The 20333-nt window shown below is 37.3% G+C and overlaps 1 protein-coding gene across 2 annotated transcripts in view; it reads right to left on the bottom strand.

The window, feature by feature from the left end:
* Positions 1–20333, bottom strand: part of EFCAB5 (EF-hand calcium binding domain 5) — a 135957-nt gene that overhangs the window by 83118 nt on the left and 32506 nt on the right. For both annotated transcript variants that reach the window (XM_047709027.1, XM_047709028.1), the window contains 2 exons: positions 5544–5700; positions 3128–3176 (listed from right to left, as the gene is read on the bottom strand). In XM_047709027.1, coding sequence (XP_047564983.1) covers positions 3128–3176; positions 5544–5700 — 206 coding nt within the window. The remainder of the gene's footprint in view (positions 1–3127; positions 3177–5543; positions 5701–20333) is intronic.

Below are 20333 nucleotides of genomic sequence, written 5' to 3'. Positions count from 1 at the left end.
GTATAAAAAAGACTACAAGAACAGCTGTGTTGGTTTGTGCTAGCATTTACAGAAGCAGGTCCTAAAGTACAATACTTCTATAAACTTTCTTTTTAAATATTTTGTCTTTAATGTTTATTAAATGAACAATATACAAATATGTTCTTTTAGTAAAAGATGCAAATAGTACAAAAACATAAGCCGCAAAACTTGAATATCTCCCTTTTACCCTGCTGCCCACCATCATTCTCACTTCCCCTTCCCCACCGCTGCCCCAGAAGGAACCACTGTCACCCATTTGTTGACACCCTTCCAGCAACCTTTCTAGGTATTTTTTCTTATAGCATACATTTTTTTGTTTTTCTACCCATACATGTGAACATACTGATCCACAACTTTTTTTTTTCACTTCATCACTTACCTTGTAGATCTTTTCCTATAGGCTGGGAGCTCAGGGGGAAGGGTTGCCATAGGAATATAGACATACTGATGAGTCATCAGCTCAAGTCATGGGTTTAAATAAGAACCCAGGTAGTGTGTATAATGTGTAAAATGATAGTAGATATAAAAAGAAAACTGAAAACATCTAAGGTACAAATAAAAGAAGAACCAAGAAACAAAAAAGCTAAAGGCGATCAGTGATTGATGAAAAATCAAGAGAGAATGGTATCACAAAAACCAACAAAAAAAGGAGTTTCATAAATAACAGAGTGATCAATAATGGTAAATATGACAGTTAATTCCAATAGAGATTTTTTAAAACCTCGTTTTGATATGACAATTTTGTAATCTTTATTGACCTTAACAAAAACCAAACACAAACTGTATAAAAGTTCATGATGAAAGCACTGGCTTCCTCTCCTACTTCTAACCCCAAATCTTCCTGCCTGTCATGGGCTGGTACATATAAGATTCTTTACTCACTCTTAGTTTTTGTAACTGCTTATTATGAGATATCAGTTATTGTCATAAGAAGATTACATACACTTTAGTAAAAGCTTATGTACTAGATGCTGTTAACCTCATCCCAGACCTCCCCCCAAGCTCTGGAAGATTATGCAAGCCACACTGGTTTCTAATGGTAACAGCTCTTATTAAGTGTATGTGTCTGTCCCCTGGCTGGACTTTGAGGAACCTAAGGAAAGGAAAGATGCGTTAGTCCTCTTTGCATCCTCTACCCCATCACAGTATCTGGAACTAGGTGAGGGTTTAATAAATGTTGAGTGAATGAATGAATGAATGAATGGTACAGGAAATCTGAGGTATTATAGGAGGTGAGAGGAGAAAAAAAAATCACTGTCAACTAGAATGGTTTGGAATTTCTCTAATTTTACCACAGTCTCAAATAGAGCTCTCTTCCCTCACTCCTCTGTACTTTCATCAAAAAGTAAATAAATAAAAGAAGTTATCTCAAAGATTTTCTGAAAGAGGAGTCGAAGTTGTGCTAACTAGGAAGAATTCTAGATTTTTTGGATAGGCTGTGAACATGTGGGAGAAAGGGTTGTCAGCAAGACCCAAATCATGTTTGGGGACCAATGATCAGGAAGATGGAAAGCATATTTTATTTTTTAAAAGTGAAAATAGATTTCTGACAATCTATTGTTATCGATGTAATGGTGGTCAAAAATCAACTGAAAAAAAGTCATTTGATATAAATGATGTATAATTTCAGGACCTAAACTCTTGTGCTTTATTCTACAAGTCAGAATTTTTTTAAGTTTATTTATTTTTAAAATAATCTCTACACCCAATGTGGGGCTCCAACTCAAACCGCCAAGATCAAGAATCACATGCTTTTCCAAATGAACCAGCCAGATGCCCCTAAAAGTCAGAATTTTTTGCTTAATCTCATATGAGGAAACAATTCTGGAAATAAAAGCATCAAAATCTGTGGTTCTCTGTAGTTGTAGTACTACCCCCCTCTACCCCCAGTGAGCATGGTGGAAATTTGTAGTTTGAGTTTTTGTTGGCACAGTGATGGGGGGTAAGGGTAGGGTCAGAAATCCTGAAATTCCTGAGGCACCTGGGGGACTCAGTTGGTTGAGCGTCTGACTTTTGATTTTGCTCAGGTGATCTTGGGGTCCCAGGATGAAGCCCTGTGTTGGGTTCTACACTCAGCGGGAAGTCTGCTTGAGGATTCTCTCCTTCTGCCTCTGCCCCCCCCCCACCGTTCTTGCTCTCTCTCTCTCTCTCAAATAGTTGATAAATCTGCTTAGAATAAATTTGAGTCTAGAAACTATTTTACATATAAACACGAGTATATTTTTTATTGTTAGGTTTTCTAAGACTGTAACTACTATGGAAATTTGAGAGTAAATTGTACTTGCTTCCTTCTGAAACTTTACCAAGAGTTGTCCACCATTTCAGAAAATTATGTAATGAGAGATAATGTTGTGAGTTGTGTCTGAACTCCAATACAACACACCTGTGCCAGTCTGCATTTGTAACTCTCCTGTTTATGGGGAATATATATATAAATATATATATATATACATATGTATATATGTATATGTATATGTGTGTGTGTGTATATATATATATATATATAAAATTTTGCCCTTACTTCAAAACATAAAATACAAAGAAAATGGTCAATTGGATATAATTTTACTTTTCTTATGTCTAAACATTCATTATAAATAAGTACAAATGTCTGATACATTTGTCTGATATGTCTTCTAGTGAGGTAATAACCAAACATTTATGTATTGAAATACAGTGAGGTAATACCTCTAGTGAGGTAATAACCAAACATTTATGTATTGAAATACAGTCCATATCAGTTTCTTATGTCTTTCCTTGTATTTTTCCTTTATATCACAGTTAGGACATTATACCTCTCTTTTTAAAATTGTGTATGTATGTAATATTTTCTAGGAACTTGATGAGATGATAAAGGGATAATACAGAGTATTTACAATAAAATGGAGCACTCGACTAAAAGGATAAAAAATCACTGATTGCTTTTCTGTTTCTCTATATTCTCCATCTGGCAAGAGCAAAAGAAGCAAAGTACATGTATAAGAACTTTGAATAACATAAATCTCAATATTCACTCTTCATCTTAATCCAGCATCTGTCCCCTCACCTCCCTCCATCCTTATAAAAGAGGGAAAAACAGAAATACTAAAGAAATAGGCAAGTTTACCAAGATGGAAGTCTGGATTTTGAAAAAATTCATGAAGAACATTCTGAATCTGTAAATCAAAGAAATATAGATAAAATATAGATAAATAAATCAAAGAAAATAGACCATGTATTAAATTTCAATTGCCATATATTTAGTGTTTTAGACTAAAAACCATCTAGTGGCTTTCTGTTTAAGTCTTGAGTAATCCTTCTAAGCCAGGGACAGAAATAGTTAACTATATAAATAGTTATATAACTATAGTTAAATTAACATTTACTTCATAGACTACTTCAAGGTAGAGCAAATGTTTTTTCCTATATATCTTTATTGATTCCCACTGAGAATGTTCTATGTGGGAAGTAGGATACTGAGAGTGATCTTATTTTGTCCTCTCCAAGATCATTTCTAGCAACCCTCAGACACTGGGCATCTTTGGCAACCAGCTTGGCAATCCAAAGAATCCTCTATAATTCCTTGTTCTTCAGTTACTAAAAAACAAAATTCCTGAGTTCTTCTTGGTCCATTTTTTTAAAAATAGTTTTGAGGGGCCCCTGGCTAGCTCAGTTTGTAGAGCTTGCAACTCAATCTCCATGTCGTGAATACAAGCCCCACCCTGGGGATAGAGCTTACTTTAAAAATGGTAGACTTGGTGTGCCTGGGTGGCTCTGTGGGTTAAAGCTTCTGCCTTCAGCTCGGGTCGTGATCCCAGGGTCCTGGGATCAAGCCCCATACTGGGTCTGCTTGGTGGGGAACCTACTTCCCCATCTCTGTCTCTCTGCCTGCCTCTTTGCCTACTTCTGATCTCTGTCTGTCAAATAAATAAAAATCTTTAAAAAAAAGAAATTAAAAAACATTTAAAAGGTAGACTTGATTTTTTTAGAGCAGCTTTAGGTTCACTGAAAAACTGAGCAGAAAGTACAGTGAGTTTCCATATAATCCCTGCCCCCCCCCCACCACATACACAGCTTCCCCACTATCAATGTTCCCTACCACAGTGGTACATTCATTACAATCAATGAACCTCCATGAAACATCATCGCCCAAATTCCATAGTTTATGTTAGGAATCACTCTTGATGGTGTACATTTTTATGGATTTTGGCAAATGTATCATGACATGTATCCATCATTATTGTACCATACAGAATTGTTTCATCACACTCAAAATCCTCTTTGTTCTGCCTATTCATCACTCCTTCTGCCTTCATTCCTTCATCATTGCTCTTTTCACTGTCTCCACAGTTTTAGCCTTTTCCAGAATGTCATAAAGTTGGAATCATACAATATATAGCCTTTTCACATTGGCCCCTTTCACTTAATAATACACATTTAAAGTTCTTCTCTGTCTTTTCATGGCTTGATAGCTCATTTATTTTTATTTTTATTTTATTATTATTTTTTAAGCTGATTTCTTTTTAGTGCTGAATAATATTCCATTGTTTGGATGTACCACAGTTTATTTATCCTTTCAACTACTGAGGGAAATCTTGGTGTTTTGAAGTTGTGGCAATTACGAAAAAAGCTACTCTAAACACCCACATGTAGGTTTTTCTGTGGACATTAGTTTCCAACACCTTCAGTTAAATACCAATAAGCATGGTAGTTGGCTTGTATAGTAAGAGTATGTTTGGTTTTATAAGAAATTGCAAACTGTTTTCCAAAGTGGTTATACCATTTTGTGTCATCACCAAGAATTCCCACCAGTGGCTGTGCATCTTGGTCAGCATTTGGTGTTGTCAGGTTTCCAGATTTTGACCATTCTGATAGGTGTGTGGTGGTATCTCACTGTTTTAATTTTCATTTCCTTGATGACAAATGTGTAGCATGTTTTCATATGCTTATTTGCCATCTGTATGTCTTTGACGAAGTATTCGGGTCTTTTGCCCATTTTTTAAAAAAAGATTTTATTTATTTATTTATTTGACAGAGAGAGTCAGAAAGAAAGAGAAAGAAAGCCCACAACTAAGGGGAGCTACAAAGGAAGAGGGAGAAGCAGGCTTCCTGCTGAGCAGGGAGCCTGATGCGGGGCTCCATCCCAAGACCCTGAGATCATAACTGTTAGAATACAGTTGTTTTCTGACTCTAAAGACACAGGCTCTTAGTCTACAGAAGTGACTGTTGACCTACATACAAACAAACAAACAAACAAAAACAAAGAAATAAATGAAAGCTATGTCTATCCATTATGAAGAATTTGGGAACCTCAGCCAGAGTCAATATTTTAGAAATCTACCTAGAATCTTTTTCTTTTTTTTTAATGCTCAAGAAAAAATAGAAGAAATTAACTCTCATGGACTAGACAGGTCAGGAGTCAGCAGCTTACCTCAGCAAGACTGAAAATTTAGATGTGCATTTTTAGCACTCCACTCAATATTGCAGCAGTCATCCTCTTATCACCCACCCCACTTACCCTTCACAATATCCTCCTTTCTTACCACTGCCAGGGGAATCATTCCTTTGGGATCTACAATCCATTCACTGAACTGTTCCTGCAGAGCCTGCTTCCTTGTATTGGCCACCTGAACTTTGACTTCTGTTATGCATTGTCTTTGTTCTTGTTTCTGTTTAATCTTCTCCTTCATCTTGCTTATTCTAAAGGATGTTGAAATAAAAGACATATTGAGTTCAGACATATTCACATTGTTCAAGTGGCAGAAAAGAAGAATTCAGAGCCTCGAGAGAGGCCCCTGGATGGCTCTGTCGGTTAAACCTCTGACTCTTGATTTCAGCTCAGTTGGTGATCTCAGAGTCATGAGATCAGGCTTGCTTGGGGCTCCATGATCAATGCGGAGTCTGCTTAAGATTCTCTCTTCCTCATCCCCTTCCCCTCTTGCTTTTGCTCTCTGTCAAATAAATAAATAAATCTTAAAAAATAAAAAAACAAACTTTGTTCCTGTCTTTACTCCATGAGATCTTCCTTTTTTTTTTTTAAGATTTTATTTATTTATTTGAGAGAGAAAGAGAGAGCAAGAGCACAGAGGGAGAGGGATAGGGACAAGCAGACTCCCTGCTGAGTACAGAGCCTGATTCCAAGTTTGATCCCAAGACCCTAAGATCATGACATGGACTGAAGGCAGACTCTTAATCGACTGAGCCACCCAGGCACTCGCCTCCACCCTCCATGAGATCTTTCTTGATTTAGGCTTGAAGTGACCCTTCCTCCTCCCAGCACTTAACTGAATTTGGCTAAATCATAAGCTGTCTTCTAGTATTATTTGACTTTTTATAAAGGTGGGCCTTATTTTACTAACAAAATACAATACGTAAGAAATACTAAAAATAGCCCTATAAGCTTCCACATATACCTAAAAGCAAAGCTGAATGCACTAAGGCCTTGTAGTGGTGGGGCTCTCTCTTCTCAGGACACAGAAATCATCTGGAAAGATTCTAATTCCGAGCCTAGAGTGGAAGCCTAGAAGCTGCATTTATAACCAGCATTTTAGGTGATTCTGATGCCTCGGCTCAAACTTTTGATTTCTGTCTAGGAATATATATTTCCTTTAAACATCTAGAGTCAAACACTTTGACAGCCTCTAAGCATAATAGTTACCAGATAGAGCTACATCACCCAGGTTGGAAATGGAGAAAGTATCATGATTTTAATTGTTCCCATATTCATAATCCCTTTTAGGACTTCAAAACCCCTGACCTGGTTTTGATTGAAACATCAAAATAACTCAGAATAACCAAAATAGCTGCTGGTTTCAAATACAATTTGTTTGAAGCAGGTCTTCATCTTTCAAAGAAAAAAGACTAAGGTGATCTGACAGATTTAGAAATGCAAAAGACTTTTCAGTTAGGACAAGCAAATTGGATACCTCTAATAATCCAAAAGAATCAATCAAAATCTGTCATTTCTTTATTATGCCCATATAAGGCCTTCAAAATTCTCAAGGTAAACAGGCCTTCAAAAATAAACTTTGAAGCTTGAAAATAAAAATATGGAAGTGGCTTAATAGTACAGAAGGACCTGTTTCTGAGCTGCTGGAAGATAAATTGGGATTTTAAAGGAAGTGCTAAGTTTCTCTGATGCAAATGAGAAGCAGCCAAATCTCCACCATTGATCTCAGTTCCACCAGTCTCTTCTCTGCTGGCTCTCCAGTCCGTCCACCACTCTTTCTCCCTCTGCTGCCTTACCTATCTCTTCCTCTCCTTCTCCCTCTGTCCTCCTTTTCCCTCTTCCTTATCTCTATACAGCATTCTCCCCAATTTCCAACTGCATTCTTTAAAAAAAAAAAAAAAGATTTTATTTACCTGAGAGAGAGAGAGAGAGAGATCACAAGCAAGGGGGAGGAGTAGAGAGAGAAGCTGACTCCTCTCACCGCCACAACTGCCAAGCAGGGAGTCCAGTGTAGGCTCCATCCCAGGACCATGGGATCACGACCTGAGCCAAAGGCAGACACTTAACCAACTGAGCCACCAAGGCACCCACTCTTGTCATTCTTTTTTTTTTTTTTTAAGATTTTATTAATTTACTTGACAGACAAAGATCACAGAGATCACAAGTAGGCAGAGGCAGGCAGAGAGAGAGGAGGAAGCAGGCTCCCTGCTGAGCAGAGTGCCCGCTGCGGAGCTCGATCCCAAGATCCTGAGATCATGACCTGAGCCAAAGGCAGAGGCTTTAACCCACTGAGCCACCCAGGCGCCCCCACTATCTTCATTCTCGCATGACTTTCTATTCTTTGTCTGTACCTTTCTTCATTCAAACACTCAGTTACTCACTAAGTCAATCAGTTACTCATTCATTATGAAAACATTCCTTAGGTACCTGCTATGGATTGCCATTATAAAGCTTAGGGTCCAATGCAGAACAAGAAAAGTAAACAGTATTGCATAATAAGTACTGGGTATCTCCAAATTCTCATGAGTACCAATCAGTGAAATATAAAAATGGATCAACAAACCTGGTTTGAAACCAGAAACCTGGGTTTCTGTCATGTTTCCATCTGCCTAAAATACTTTTCTCCCTCTCTTTGTTTCACCAGATCCTCCACATCCTTTAGGTCTCTGCTCAGACATCATTTCCTCCCTCTCGTTAAGAAACAAAGGCTAGTTTGTATTTCAGGGCCACTGTACATGAGACTCCAAATATAATCCAAATGGATTTTAAGTTGATTATGTAACTCATTCAGGAGCGAATAAAATTCCTCTTCTGTGGTCTGCATTATCTCATGAGGATATATATGTACATCAATCAACAGAACTTTATAGCATTCGAGATTCTTTGCATAATGTAGGGTAGACATAAACTACAAGCAGATCTAAGTATAAATCCACATTTAAAACATGGTAAAATGCAAAAATGGTCACAAATTCTTTCCATTCCTGTGCACATGTCCATTTGTAGGCAACCTGATTTGCAGCTCCTCCCATTGAGAGATAGAATCTATTTCTGCATCCTTTGTGTCTGGCTGTGGCCAACTGACTTGCTTTGGCTAATGGGTCGTTAGCGAACATGATGCATGCAGAAAGTTGAAAAATGTTAACAATTATATCACAACAAAAGTGGGAAAAAAAAGAAAAGAAAAAGAAAAATGTTTGAACATCGGAGCTAGCCCTATTTTGTTGACCTTAGAGTACCTTCCACCACCATGTTGGCACTGGGCCTATGCTAGCCTGCTGGACGATCATCCAGTTATTGCCATTACTTTTGTAAACAGCCAACATCTTACTTCAGTGTATGAGTGAGTCCAATTGATACGATGTGGAGCAGAAATGAGCCATAAGCTCAGCCCAAAGTTATCAACCCACAAAATCATGAGCCAATAAATTATTATTGATTTAGGCCACCAAGTTTTGAGGCATTTTGTTGTGTAGCAAAAGCTAAATAAGAAAAGATTCCCCATCTTAATAAGTGTTTTTGAGATGTTTTAAAGAAAGGCACAGTATAAATCTAACTGATTACAAAATAGATGTAGGAACACTTGGGTGGCTCAGTCGGTTAAGCATCCGACTCTTGAATTGGGCTTAGGTCATGATCTCAGGGTTTTGAGATCAAGCCCCATGTTGGGATCCATGCTGTGCATGGAGCCTGCTTAAGATTCTCTCTTCTTCTTCCTCTACCTGTCCTCCCCACCCCCTGCTAAAAAAAAAAAAAAAAATAGAAGTAAAAATGTTCCCCATCCTAGTTATGATAATCCAAATTCTATTCATTCATCCAAGCAGTACAAGGAACACCTTCCTCTTAGAGCAGCATTTGCCTTTATTTTATTAAAACTGAATGTTGTATTTCATCAAGAATCAGTTCTAACTAGCTTATGTGAAGAACTGACCATAAATTTTGAGTGACCCCAGTATACCATCAACTGGACCTAATTGAAGACTCTTTTCGGACTGCTGAATAACGGGATTTGTTTTAATCAATCATGTACAAACCTATGGATTCATTCTGTCTTGTACAGTGTGATAGTTTTCCATTGTTATAAGTATAAACATTATAAATCTCTTTTTAAACTTTTTAAAAAACTTTTTAAAATTTCTAAATTTTCACTTTTTAAAACACTTTTTTAAATTTAAAAGTTTTAAAACACTTTTTAAAATTTCTGAATATCCCCCCCGCCTGCAAACTAGTCAGTGAATTCTTCATTGCTGTATATTGCCTTGCCTGGCAAGTTAATAAATTCAGTTTTTGTTTGTTGGTTTTTAAGTTCTGGTGATCTTAGTTTCAAAAAGCTAAACTGGACTTCTTGCCGTTGTTGGAAGATGTCTATATTATTTCTGTGATGAGTATTCCTATAAAAATCCATATATGACATGTGTCTACTTAATTATTATACTTACTTAATTCTAATATTTTGTATATTCAACATATATCTTATTAAGAAAAAAATAAGTAATCAATGATATTTGAACAGATTATACCTATTTAGAATTTTATAAAATGATGAAAAATATTTATCATAGCTTCCCCATTAAATACTGATAGTTAATTCCAAAGACTTCAAAATTAAATGCTCAATTACCCCAAATTAAGACATATTTTATAATAATCATATGTATCTAAAGACAAGAACAAAAAAGCAAAACACACATACAAAAAAGCTTTCATCATGAAAGCAAAAACAGGATTAGAATAAGTTGATTAATTCATTTAACAAATATTTATTGAGCTTTACTTACATAAAGCAACATTAGATACTAGAGATGTGAAGATGAATATGGCTTATAGTTCCTGGCTTACATTATAGCAGGGGAAACAACCATTACAACTGTGATCAATGCAGTAAAGGAGAAACACACGATGCAATGAGAGAGCATATAAGAGAACAATTTCACAGTGAAATGGTGTATGAGCCAAACCGGAAGGAATTGGTAACATAAAATGAAGAGGAAGAAGAAGAATGGTACAGCGGGAATGACATATAAAACCCTGATATGGAAAGAAGCATAATATGTTTGAAAACTGAAAGTAATCCTATGTGCCTGGAGTACGGAATGTGAGAAGAAGAGAGGCAGCAGCCAGGTAAGTTAGGGACCAGTAGGTAATACAAGGAAAGTCTTATAGGCCTCCTTAGGGATTTTAGTCTTTATCCTAAGAGTAAATAGAGAACCTTGAAAGTTTCCACATTTGGGAAAAACATGATAAGATTAACTTTTTAAAAATAATCTTTGTAGAAAACCCAAAAAACCCACCAAAAAATTGCCAGAACTGACACAAGAATTCAGCAAAGTCACAAGATATAAAATTGATGCACAGAAATCTGTTGCATTTCTGTACACCAATAATGGAGCAGCAGAAAGAGAAATCAAGGAACTGACCCAATTTACAAGTGCACCCAAACCATAAGATACCCAGGAATAAACCTAGTCAAAGAGGTAAAAAGATCTCTACTCTGAAAACTATAGAATACTTATTAAAGAAATTGAAGAAGACACAAAGAACTAAAAAAATATTCCATGCTCATGGATGTCTACACTACCCAAAGCAATCTACACATTCAATGCAATCTCTATCAAAATAACACCACCATTTTTCACAGAGTTGGAACACACAATCCTAAAATTTGTATGGAACCATAAAAGACCCCCAAATAGCCAAAGGAATATTGGAAAAGAAAACGAAAGCGGAAGCATCACAATTCTGGACTTCAAGTTCTATTACAGAGCTGTAATCATCAAGATAGTATGGTAGCGGCACAAAAACAGACATATAGATCAACAGAACAGAATAGAGAACCCACAAAGGGACCCTCAACTCTATGGTCAACTAATCTTCAACAAAGTAGGAAAGGATATTCAATGGAAAAAGTCTCTTCAACAAATGGTGTTGAGAATATTGGACAGCCACATGCAGAAGAATGAAACTGGACCACTTTCTTACACCACACACAAAAATAAATTCAAAATGGACGGAAGACCTAAATGTGAGAAAGGAAACTATCAAAATCCTTGAGAAGAACACAGACAGCAACCTCTGTGACCTTGGCCACAGCAACTTCTTCTTTTTAAGATTTTATTTATCAGAGAGCGAGAAAGAGCAAGTGACCACAAGTAGGGAGAGCAGCAGGTAGAGGGAGAAGCAGGCTCCCGGTTGAGCTGGGAGCCCAATGTGGGACTCCATCCCAGGACCCTGGGATCATGACCTGAGCTAAAGGCAGCCGCTTAACTGACTGAGCCACCCAGGCGTCTCAGCCACAGCAACTTCTTACTAGACATGTCTCTGGGGGCAAGAGGAAAAAAAAGCAAAAATAAACTATTGGAACTTCATCAAGATAAAAAGCTTCTGCACAGCAAGGGAACAATCAACAAAACTAAAAGGCAACCTACAGAATGGGAGAAGGTATTTTCAAACAACGTATTGGATAAAGGGCTAGTATCCAAAAATCTATAAAGAATTTATCAAACTCAACACCCCCAAAATTAAAAATCCAGTTAAGAAATGGGCAGAAGATGAACTTTTTTTAAAAAAGATTTTATTTATTTGAAGAAAGGGAACACAAGCAGTGGGAGTAGGAGAGGGTGAAGCAGGCTCCCCGCTGAGCAGGGAGCCTGATTCGGGGCTTGATTCCAAGATCCTGGGATCATGACCTGAGCCAAAGGCAGACATTTAATGACTGAGCCACCCAGGTGTCCCGAAGATTAATCTTTTTAAAAAATCACTTCAGGGGGCGCCTGGGTGGCTCAGTGGGTTAAAGCCTCTGCCTTCGGCTCTGGTCATGATCTCCGGATCCTGAGATCGAGCCCTACATCGGGCTCTCTGCTCAGCAGGGAGCCTGCTTCCCTTCCTCTCTCTCTGCCTACTTGTGATCTCTATCTGTCAAATAAATAAAATCTTTAAAAAAAAACCAAAAATTAAAAAAAATAAAAAATCACTTCAGTTATAAGCAATGAATAGACTGCAAGAGGACAAGAGTGAATGGAAACATTAATTAGGAGACTGTGGCAATAGCGAAGGTGAAACCTGATAGTAGCTTAGACTAGGGTGACGGCAGCAGGGAAGGTCGGAAATGAGAAAATTTGAGAGGAGGTAAAATCCACAGGACTTAATGATCAATGAGAAGTACATAGTGAGGAAGCAGAAGGTGTCAAGGTTCATCTCTTGGGTTTGGCCTTCAAAATCTTGATGCACAACCAAGAAAGACAATGACTTTTGAAACTGAAGTGCTTGTGAAATATCCAAGTACAGATACTAAATAGTTGCACATACTGGTCTGAAGCTCAAAAAAGGCATTTGGACTAGAGATATAAATCTAAGAGCATGAAGATATAGATGGTAGCTGAAGTCATGTGTTGAAATGAGAGCACTTAAGGATGATTTGGGAGTGACCGGAGAACCACGACTTCAGGAATCTTAATATTTGAAGATCAGATGGCAGAGAATGAGCCGGCACAGGATGTTGAGAAGGACTAAAAAGAGGTGGAAGGAAAATAACTAAAGAATAATAACATGGAAGGGAAAGGAAAGAGTATCTCAAGGAGGAAATGGTCAACATTGTTGAATATTGGTAAGAGACCAAGTAAGATGAGGATTGCAAACTTTCCATTAGGCCTAGAAACATGGAGAACATTGTGATCTCAGTAAGCAACATTTATTGAAGAGAGCCTGGAATGAAGGCCAGATAGAACAGATTGAGAAATGTGTTGGAAGTGGGGAAAATGTACATGGACACCTGCTTTGATAAATTTAGCTATGTTTTGTTATAGTTCTTCAACTCGAGTGTGTAAGTTCCTCATGACAAAAACCAAATTTTGTAATTTTTCCCTATAAGGTATGGCTCAACATGGAGCACTTGGTAATTATGCAACAAATACTGATTAACTGAGTGAAGACTCCTCAATAAATCTGTTATTAATTTATCTAACCAAAATTTGATATTTGTTAGATAACAAATATTATCATGCCAAGCATTGTGCTCAGTGTTGGAAACATAGATGTGATAGAAAAATAGTCCTTGTCTTCAAAGAAATTATGGGAAGGTAAATCAACAATTACACTGTAATGTGCCAAAGGCTGACACGAGCCTACAGGTGCTCCAGAAATATAAAGGAAGAGTAGGTAATCCAAAGCAGATGTGACAGAATGTATCCCAGAGGAAGTGATACTAGGGCTGATTCTTTTTTATTATTTGTTTGTTTGTTTGTTTGTTTGAGAGAGAGACAGGGCAAGGGCAAGCTCAGGGGTAGGGGTGGGGGTGGGGGTGGGGCAGAGAGCATCCTAAGCAGACTCTGAACTGAGCATTGAGCCTGATCTCACAATCCTGATCAGAACCTGAGCCAAAACCAAGAGTCTGACCTTCAAAAGTCTGCACCACCCAGGTGCCCAGATACTTGGGCTGATTCTTAAAGCACAGGAAAAATTGTCCAGCAAGAAAAAGGAAGGGAATGTTGTTCTAGACATAGAAAGCTTGCACTCTGGATTAGAGGAGAGGGTATCTGGCTAGTGGTTTTGATTAGTTGATATGTAAGAGATAATAAAATTGATGTACATAAAGAATGCCACCTATCTAGCCCAGATGAATGAAATCACTGCATGCTGGGTACATCAGATCTAGTGCCTGCAAGTTTTGAAGCTGGCCTTCATGGTGAAGATTTCTATTTCCAAATGAGGTAGTTGAGTTCCAACTGAACCACCTTCCTGGAAGAGTATGAGCAAGGCAGAGGGCATTTCCCCCTGGATGTTTCCCACTGGAGTCCTGGAGAGCATCTGTTTTGAAGGTATAGGACTGAGGTCAGGCAGAGGATGTAAAAACAAATGAAGCAGCCCATAAGGTCTTCAGTCTGTTCTCTTCTATAAAGAGAAAATGAATCCTATTTTCTTCTGAGGATAACAGTTACTGAATAGTTTCAGATGAATCAAAAGTTTTATCTGGCAAATCCTAGGAATTTATGGACAACTTGGACAATCTTACTCTAGGCACCATGCTCTCAGGCATTATACCAGATATCCAGCCCCAGCTATAGGAATTTGACTCAGGAACTTCATCTCAGTCTTTTTACATTAGGAATGTCCTATGCCACTGAAGCAAGACCATGGACCCATTCAACATCAGGTTATAGGATGTGTGTTTGTAGAATATTAGGATAACATCCAAGGAGATCATGATTTCTCAGCCAACAAGTACTTCAATTTCTAAGTACTTCATAATGGGATATATACAGATGCAACAAAGTGGTTTAGAGATAGATGTGAAACTAGCCCATGTATATACATTATTAATATGTTTCAGGTTGAATAAAAGTAGAACCTGTTTGATGAAGTCCTACCACACACCATTGGATAGAATAGTCAAACACTATTAAAAAAAGCATTTTCCTTATCTAGCCACTCACTTTTGGCATAACCTGTTTTACTAGATTGATAAGCTATGATATTCAATACAAATCAACAAAATGATTGATATTAATAATATCACCTGTGGGAGAAGCACCTTTGGGATTTCCTAGCATAATATAAGCACCAGGGTTTGGCTCACTAGAGAGGTGACATCTGGCGTGGAGTATGAGCAGACAGACATCTGTCTAGGAAGTCACTGTCTCCTGGCAACTGCAGAAGATCCATATCAAGGAAGAAACATTCCCTTACTCTTGCCAAGTCCTAGTAGCTGGTGTATTGTAAGCATAAATTAGACATTTGGGGGTTTGTTTGTTTTATAGAGAAAAATTATATTTAAAAGGCTAAAACTAGGGGTGCCTGAGTGGCTCAGTGGGTTAAAGCCTCTGCCTTTGGCTCAGGTCATGGTCCCAGGGTCCTGGGATTGAGCCCCGCATCAGGTTCTCTGCTTGGCGGGGAGCCTGCTTCCCCCTCTCTCTCTGCCTGCCTCTCTGACTACTTGTGTTCTCTGTCTGTCAAAATAAATAAATAAATAATCTTTTAAAAAAACAGCTAAAACTAATAAACGAGGTCATAAAAAATGAGAACTAAAACTCACCTATTATATCCATAGATGTAAATATGCTAAAGCCTGCCTATTAAAAGATTCTAATTGAATTATAAAACAGTGTTCTACACTGTATATTCTGTACATAGAGAAAGCACTAAATTAAGATTACTCAGAAAATTTGCAAATAAAAAGATGAACAAAAATATTCTATGAAAATACATATAAAAGAAAGCAGGGGTTGCAATGTTATTATCAGATGAGATTAAATTTTGGAAAATAATTACAAAGATGATACTTTAGAAAGAGTACAATATATAATGAAGGTTTTTACAATATGCCCAATTTATACATATAATTTGACCAAAATTGTTGAAAGTTGCACGTGAGAAGGGGGATGGAGTTTGTTTTTGGAAACACAAAGAGTAAGCACTTTGAAGTAAACTGGCAAAACCTTTGTAGATACCACATTCTAATAGAAACACAATGGATGTTGTCACATAGTCTGCATTAAGTTCTTTGAACGCAAAAAAAAAAAGTTATTTGAACGCTGTACATGAATTAACTTGTAGGGAATTATCAAGTTAAAAAATTAATTATTAAGTGAAATAAAGGCTTCTGTGTCTTTCTCTCTTAGTTTTTACTTGGTTTGTGTATCCTTAATGCTTAAGCATTTATACTGACTTATTTTTCTCCTTTATGTAGCTATGGAGGAGAAAGAAACTCTATGCAAAATTTTGTTGTGATTTTTTTCTCTTTGTGGGTTAAATGTTCCATTATTAGTCCATAAGGGTGATAAAGAGTTATCACAGGAAAAATGCCAAAAAGATATTTCAATGTGCAGCACAGACTCATCGAAATAAAGCAACAGATGTAGAGATCAGAGATTATTACCAAGCCAGAACCTGATAGGCATCACTAGAACTGCGACACAGGAAAAGATCCGAGTTGTTGCCTTGGGTCTAAGATCTACTTTTGTAGTTCATTTGAACTCTCATCTAGGATCAGGACTGTGTATCAGGACTGATGGAGAAAAGTGAAGAAATTTATAGTATAAGAGGCCCCACTTCTCTGGAATAGTGTTAAGTTCGAACATTAATAATAATAATATCTGTGATTTAAAATTTTTTTATTTTAATCCATTAGTAATTACATCTGTGTAGTTTTTTTACTGTTTAAATTTTTTATTTTTAAAAATATCATATAGTAAAATTGACCTTTTTTGGGACATAGTTGTATAAATTTAAACATATGTGTAAATATGTGTAACCACCACCATAATCAGTCTATTGAAAGTCTAATTCTGGGATGCCTGGGTGGCTCAGTGGGTTAAGCCTCTGCCTTCAGCTCAGGTCATGATCTCAGAGTCCTGGGATTGAGCCCCGAATCGAGATCTCTGCTCAGCAGGGAGCCTACTTCCCTTCCTCTCTCTCTCTGCCTGCCTCTCTGCCTACTTGTGATCTCTATCTGTCAAATAAATAAATAAAATCTTTTTTAAAAAAGCCTGTAATTCTATTTTTTAAAAGATTTTATTTATTTATTTATTTATTTATTTATTTATTTATTTATTTGAGAGAGAGAGAAAGAGAGACACACAGAGATATCAACAGAGAGTACAAGCAGGGAGAAGAGGGAGGAACAGTCTCTCCGTCGAGCAGGGAGCCCAACTTGGGCATCCATCCCAGGTTTCTGGGATCCTGACCTGAGCAGAAGGCAGACGCTCAACTGACTGAGCCACCCAGGTGCCCCTATAATCCTATTTTAAGAGCAAATACTTTCCAGAATGAGACTCTTGATCTCAGGGTTGTAAGTTCAAGCCCCATGTTGGGTGTAGAGATTACTTAAAAACAAAATCTTAAAAATAAAAATTAAAAAAAAGAACAAATACTTTTCTTTCTTTTTTTAAAGATTTATTTATTTATTTGAGAGAAAGCATGAGCATGGGGGTGGGAAAGAGGGACAAGCAGACTCCCCACTGAGCAGGGAGCCCAGTGTGGGACTAGACCCCAGGACTCTGGGATTATGACCTGAGCCGAAGGCAGATGCTTAACCGACTGAGCCACCCAGTCACCCTAACAAATATCTTTCATTATCAGTTCACAATGAGGTAGTTGTGACTTATAAAATATGCATTCCCAAGCATAGAAGGAATCAGGTTTTAGAGGGAAAAGATACTGAAATAGATGTTAAAAGAAAAGAAAATATGAACAAAATGACACAAACATAACCATATCAGTTTTGCAAAATTACATGTAAGAATTAAAGTCCACTTTAAACATTGGGGTACAGATGGCCCTCTTTTCACTACATCTGTATCTTTGGGGTAAATACCCAGTAGTGCAATTGCAGGGTCATAGGGAAGCTCTATTTTTAATTTCTTGAGGAATCTCCACACTGTTCTCCAAAGTGGCTGCACCAATTTGCATTCCTACCAACAGTGTAAGAGGGTTCCCCTTTCTCCACATCCTCTCCAACACACGTTGTTTCCTGTCTTGCTAATTTTGGCCATTCTAACTGGTGTAAGGTGGTATCTCAATGTGGTTTTAATTTGAATCTCGCTGATGGCTAGTGATGATGAACATTTTTTCATGTGTCTGATAGAACCAAGATGCTCTTTGACGGATGAATGGATAAGGAAGAGGTGGTCCATATACATTATGGAGTATTATGCCTCCATCAGAAAGGATGGATACCCAACTTTTGTATCAACATGGACAGGACTGGAAGAGATTATGCTGAGTGAAATAAGTCAAGCAGAGAGAGTCAATTATCATATGGTTTCACTTATTTGTGGAGCATAACAAATAACATGGAGGACATAGGGAGATGGAGAGGAGAAGGGAGTTGAGGGAAATTGGAAGGGGAGATGAACCATAAGAGACTATGGACTCTGAAAAACAATCTGAGGGTTTTGAAGGGGCAGGGGGTGGAAGGTTGGGGGAGCCAGGTGGTGGGTAGTATGGAGGGCACATATTGCATGGAGCACTGGGTGTGGTACATAAACAATGAATTCTGTTATGCTGAAAAGAAATTTAAAAAAGAGAATTAAAGTCCACTTTAATTCTTAATCTGTCATTCAGAAACGTCGATGAAAAGCAATAAAGGTATACTGCATATGTAAAACTTACAAACAACAGTGATATTTTATTTTTCAGACAAGCAGCTACCACTATAAAAATTGTCCCAAATCAGTAAGGAGTATCTTCCCTATCTATGGTTCTTAGACACCAAACAGAAACAAATCCCTTTTTATCCAGGGAAGTAGTCAGATGAAAAATTTTTGGACCAGGTTGAAGCAAAGGGATACTTTAACATCATCACAAGAGGATAAAGTCTTGACAAACCAAACAAAAATTTTATTCATCTTTTTCCTTGGATATAAATAAGAAAAACTCTCATTACTAATACAAATGGACTTCAAAACTCTCTAATGTACTAAAGATGACACAAACAATGATATAGTTCAGAGAATTTAAAAGCAAGACTACTTTAGCTAAGATTGCTATGTATCCGAGCTTTAAGTCAATAGATATTGTACTGTTGTAAAGTATCCCAGGATTTCTGAATATTCTGCAGATGCTTGACACTGTCATATGTTGATACACAGATCTTGAATTTTTGCCAGAAAGAGATCAAGCCCTAATCCTGACCATCCAGGCAAACAAAGCATCTTTGATTCCTTTAACTCTTGCATGAAATTCCTACAACAGCATTGCTCCAGTGGAAACTAGGGCACCTGGCCAGCTCAATCTCAAGAGTGTGTGACTCTTGATTTCGGGGTTGTGTGTTTGAGTCCCACCTGGGGTGTAGAGATTACTTAAATGAATTTAAAAAACTGAAAGAGAAAAGAAAGAAAAAAAGAAACTAGGGTTCTCATCAAGCTTCAAATGACCCTAACTATTCAAACTCCCAATTCAAGAAGCATCAGTGAAATAAACTAACCCTCCTGTGTCATGTCATTTGTTGGCAATGAGACCTAGACCAGAGTCCTAGTGTGCCAGTCACTATTCTTATCACAGTTATTGATAAATGCCTACTTTAATGTGCTGATTGAGATTTACACATCCCTAATAGGAGGAAGCATTTCTCAATGTATTGATATACAGCCTTAACATCAGTTCCCAAATTTTAAGTATTTTTATGGCACTAGGTCTAAACACAAATCTAATTTATTGCTCTGCAAGAACAGATGGTGGACAGAAATGTTCTTTAAGCTATTTATTAAATTTAATGACACTGCTCCCTGCTGCTGTTGGAACTTCTCATTAGTACTAAAACTCCTTTAATTTGGCTTCTCTGAATAATCGGTTTTGAAGCTTTTTTTAGGGTGCATAATAACCTCCTGTGGAACTTGTTCTCAGTGCATGCCTAAAGGTTCTGATTCAGAAGATCTGAGGAAGAAGCTAGGAACCTGCATTTTTAACCAAACATCCAGGTCATCCTGATTTCATTCATAGGCAACCACACTCTGAGAAAGACTGTTCCAATGGAAAATTAAAATTCCATGTCCACACATAAAATACATAAAATAAAACAAAGGAAGAGTTCTATACATATCTTTTGCTTTATTCTAGTGGTATATATGTACTTAATTTCAAAAGAATTGTTATTCTAAACTTCTGATTAGTTACTTACCCTATAGGAGGAACACTGAAAGAAATCATAAAGAATTTTACGTTCTTTTATAAATTTTAGCACAAGTATTCATGCCAGAAGATATTAGAAGGAAAGTATGAAGATTCAGGAAGAGAATCAGACATTCAAAGTGTCTTATTTTTGTCTTGTTTTGTTGTTTTAAGATCTGGAAGAGACCCAGATGTTATCTAGACTAGGGCTTAAGGCCCAAACTGGCCTGCTGCCTGATATTGTACCACTCAACAGCTTAGATTGGCTGCTACATTTTAAAAT

Source organism: Lutra lutra, chromosome 16 (genome assembly GCF_902655055.1).
Source record: "Lutra lutra chromosome 16, mLutLut1.2, whole genome shotgun sequence".
NCBI classification, from domain to species: Eukaryota; Metazoa; Chordata; class Mammalia; order Carnivora; family Mustelidae; genus Lutra; species Lutra lutra.
Note: the sequence above shows the minus strand (reverse complement) of the source record. Positions and strands in the feature narration are given on the sequence as shown.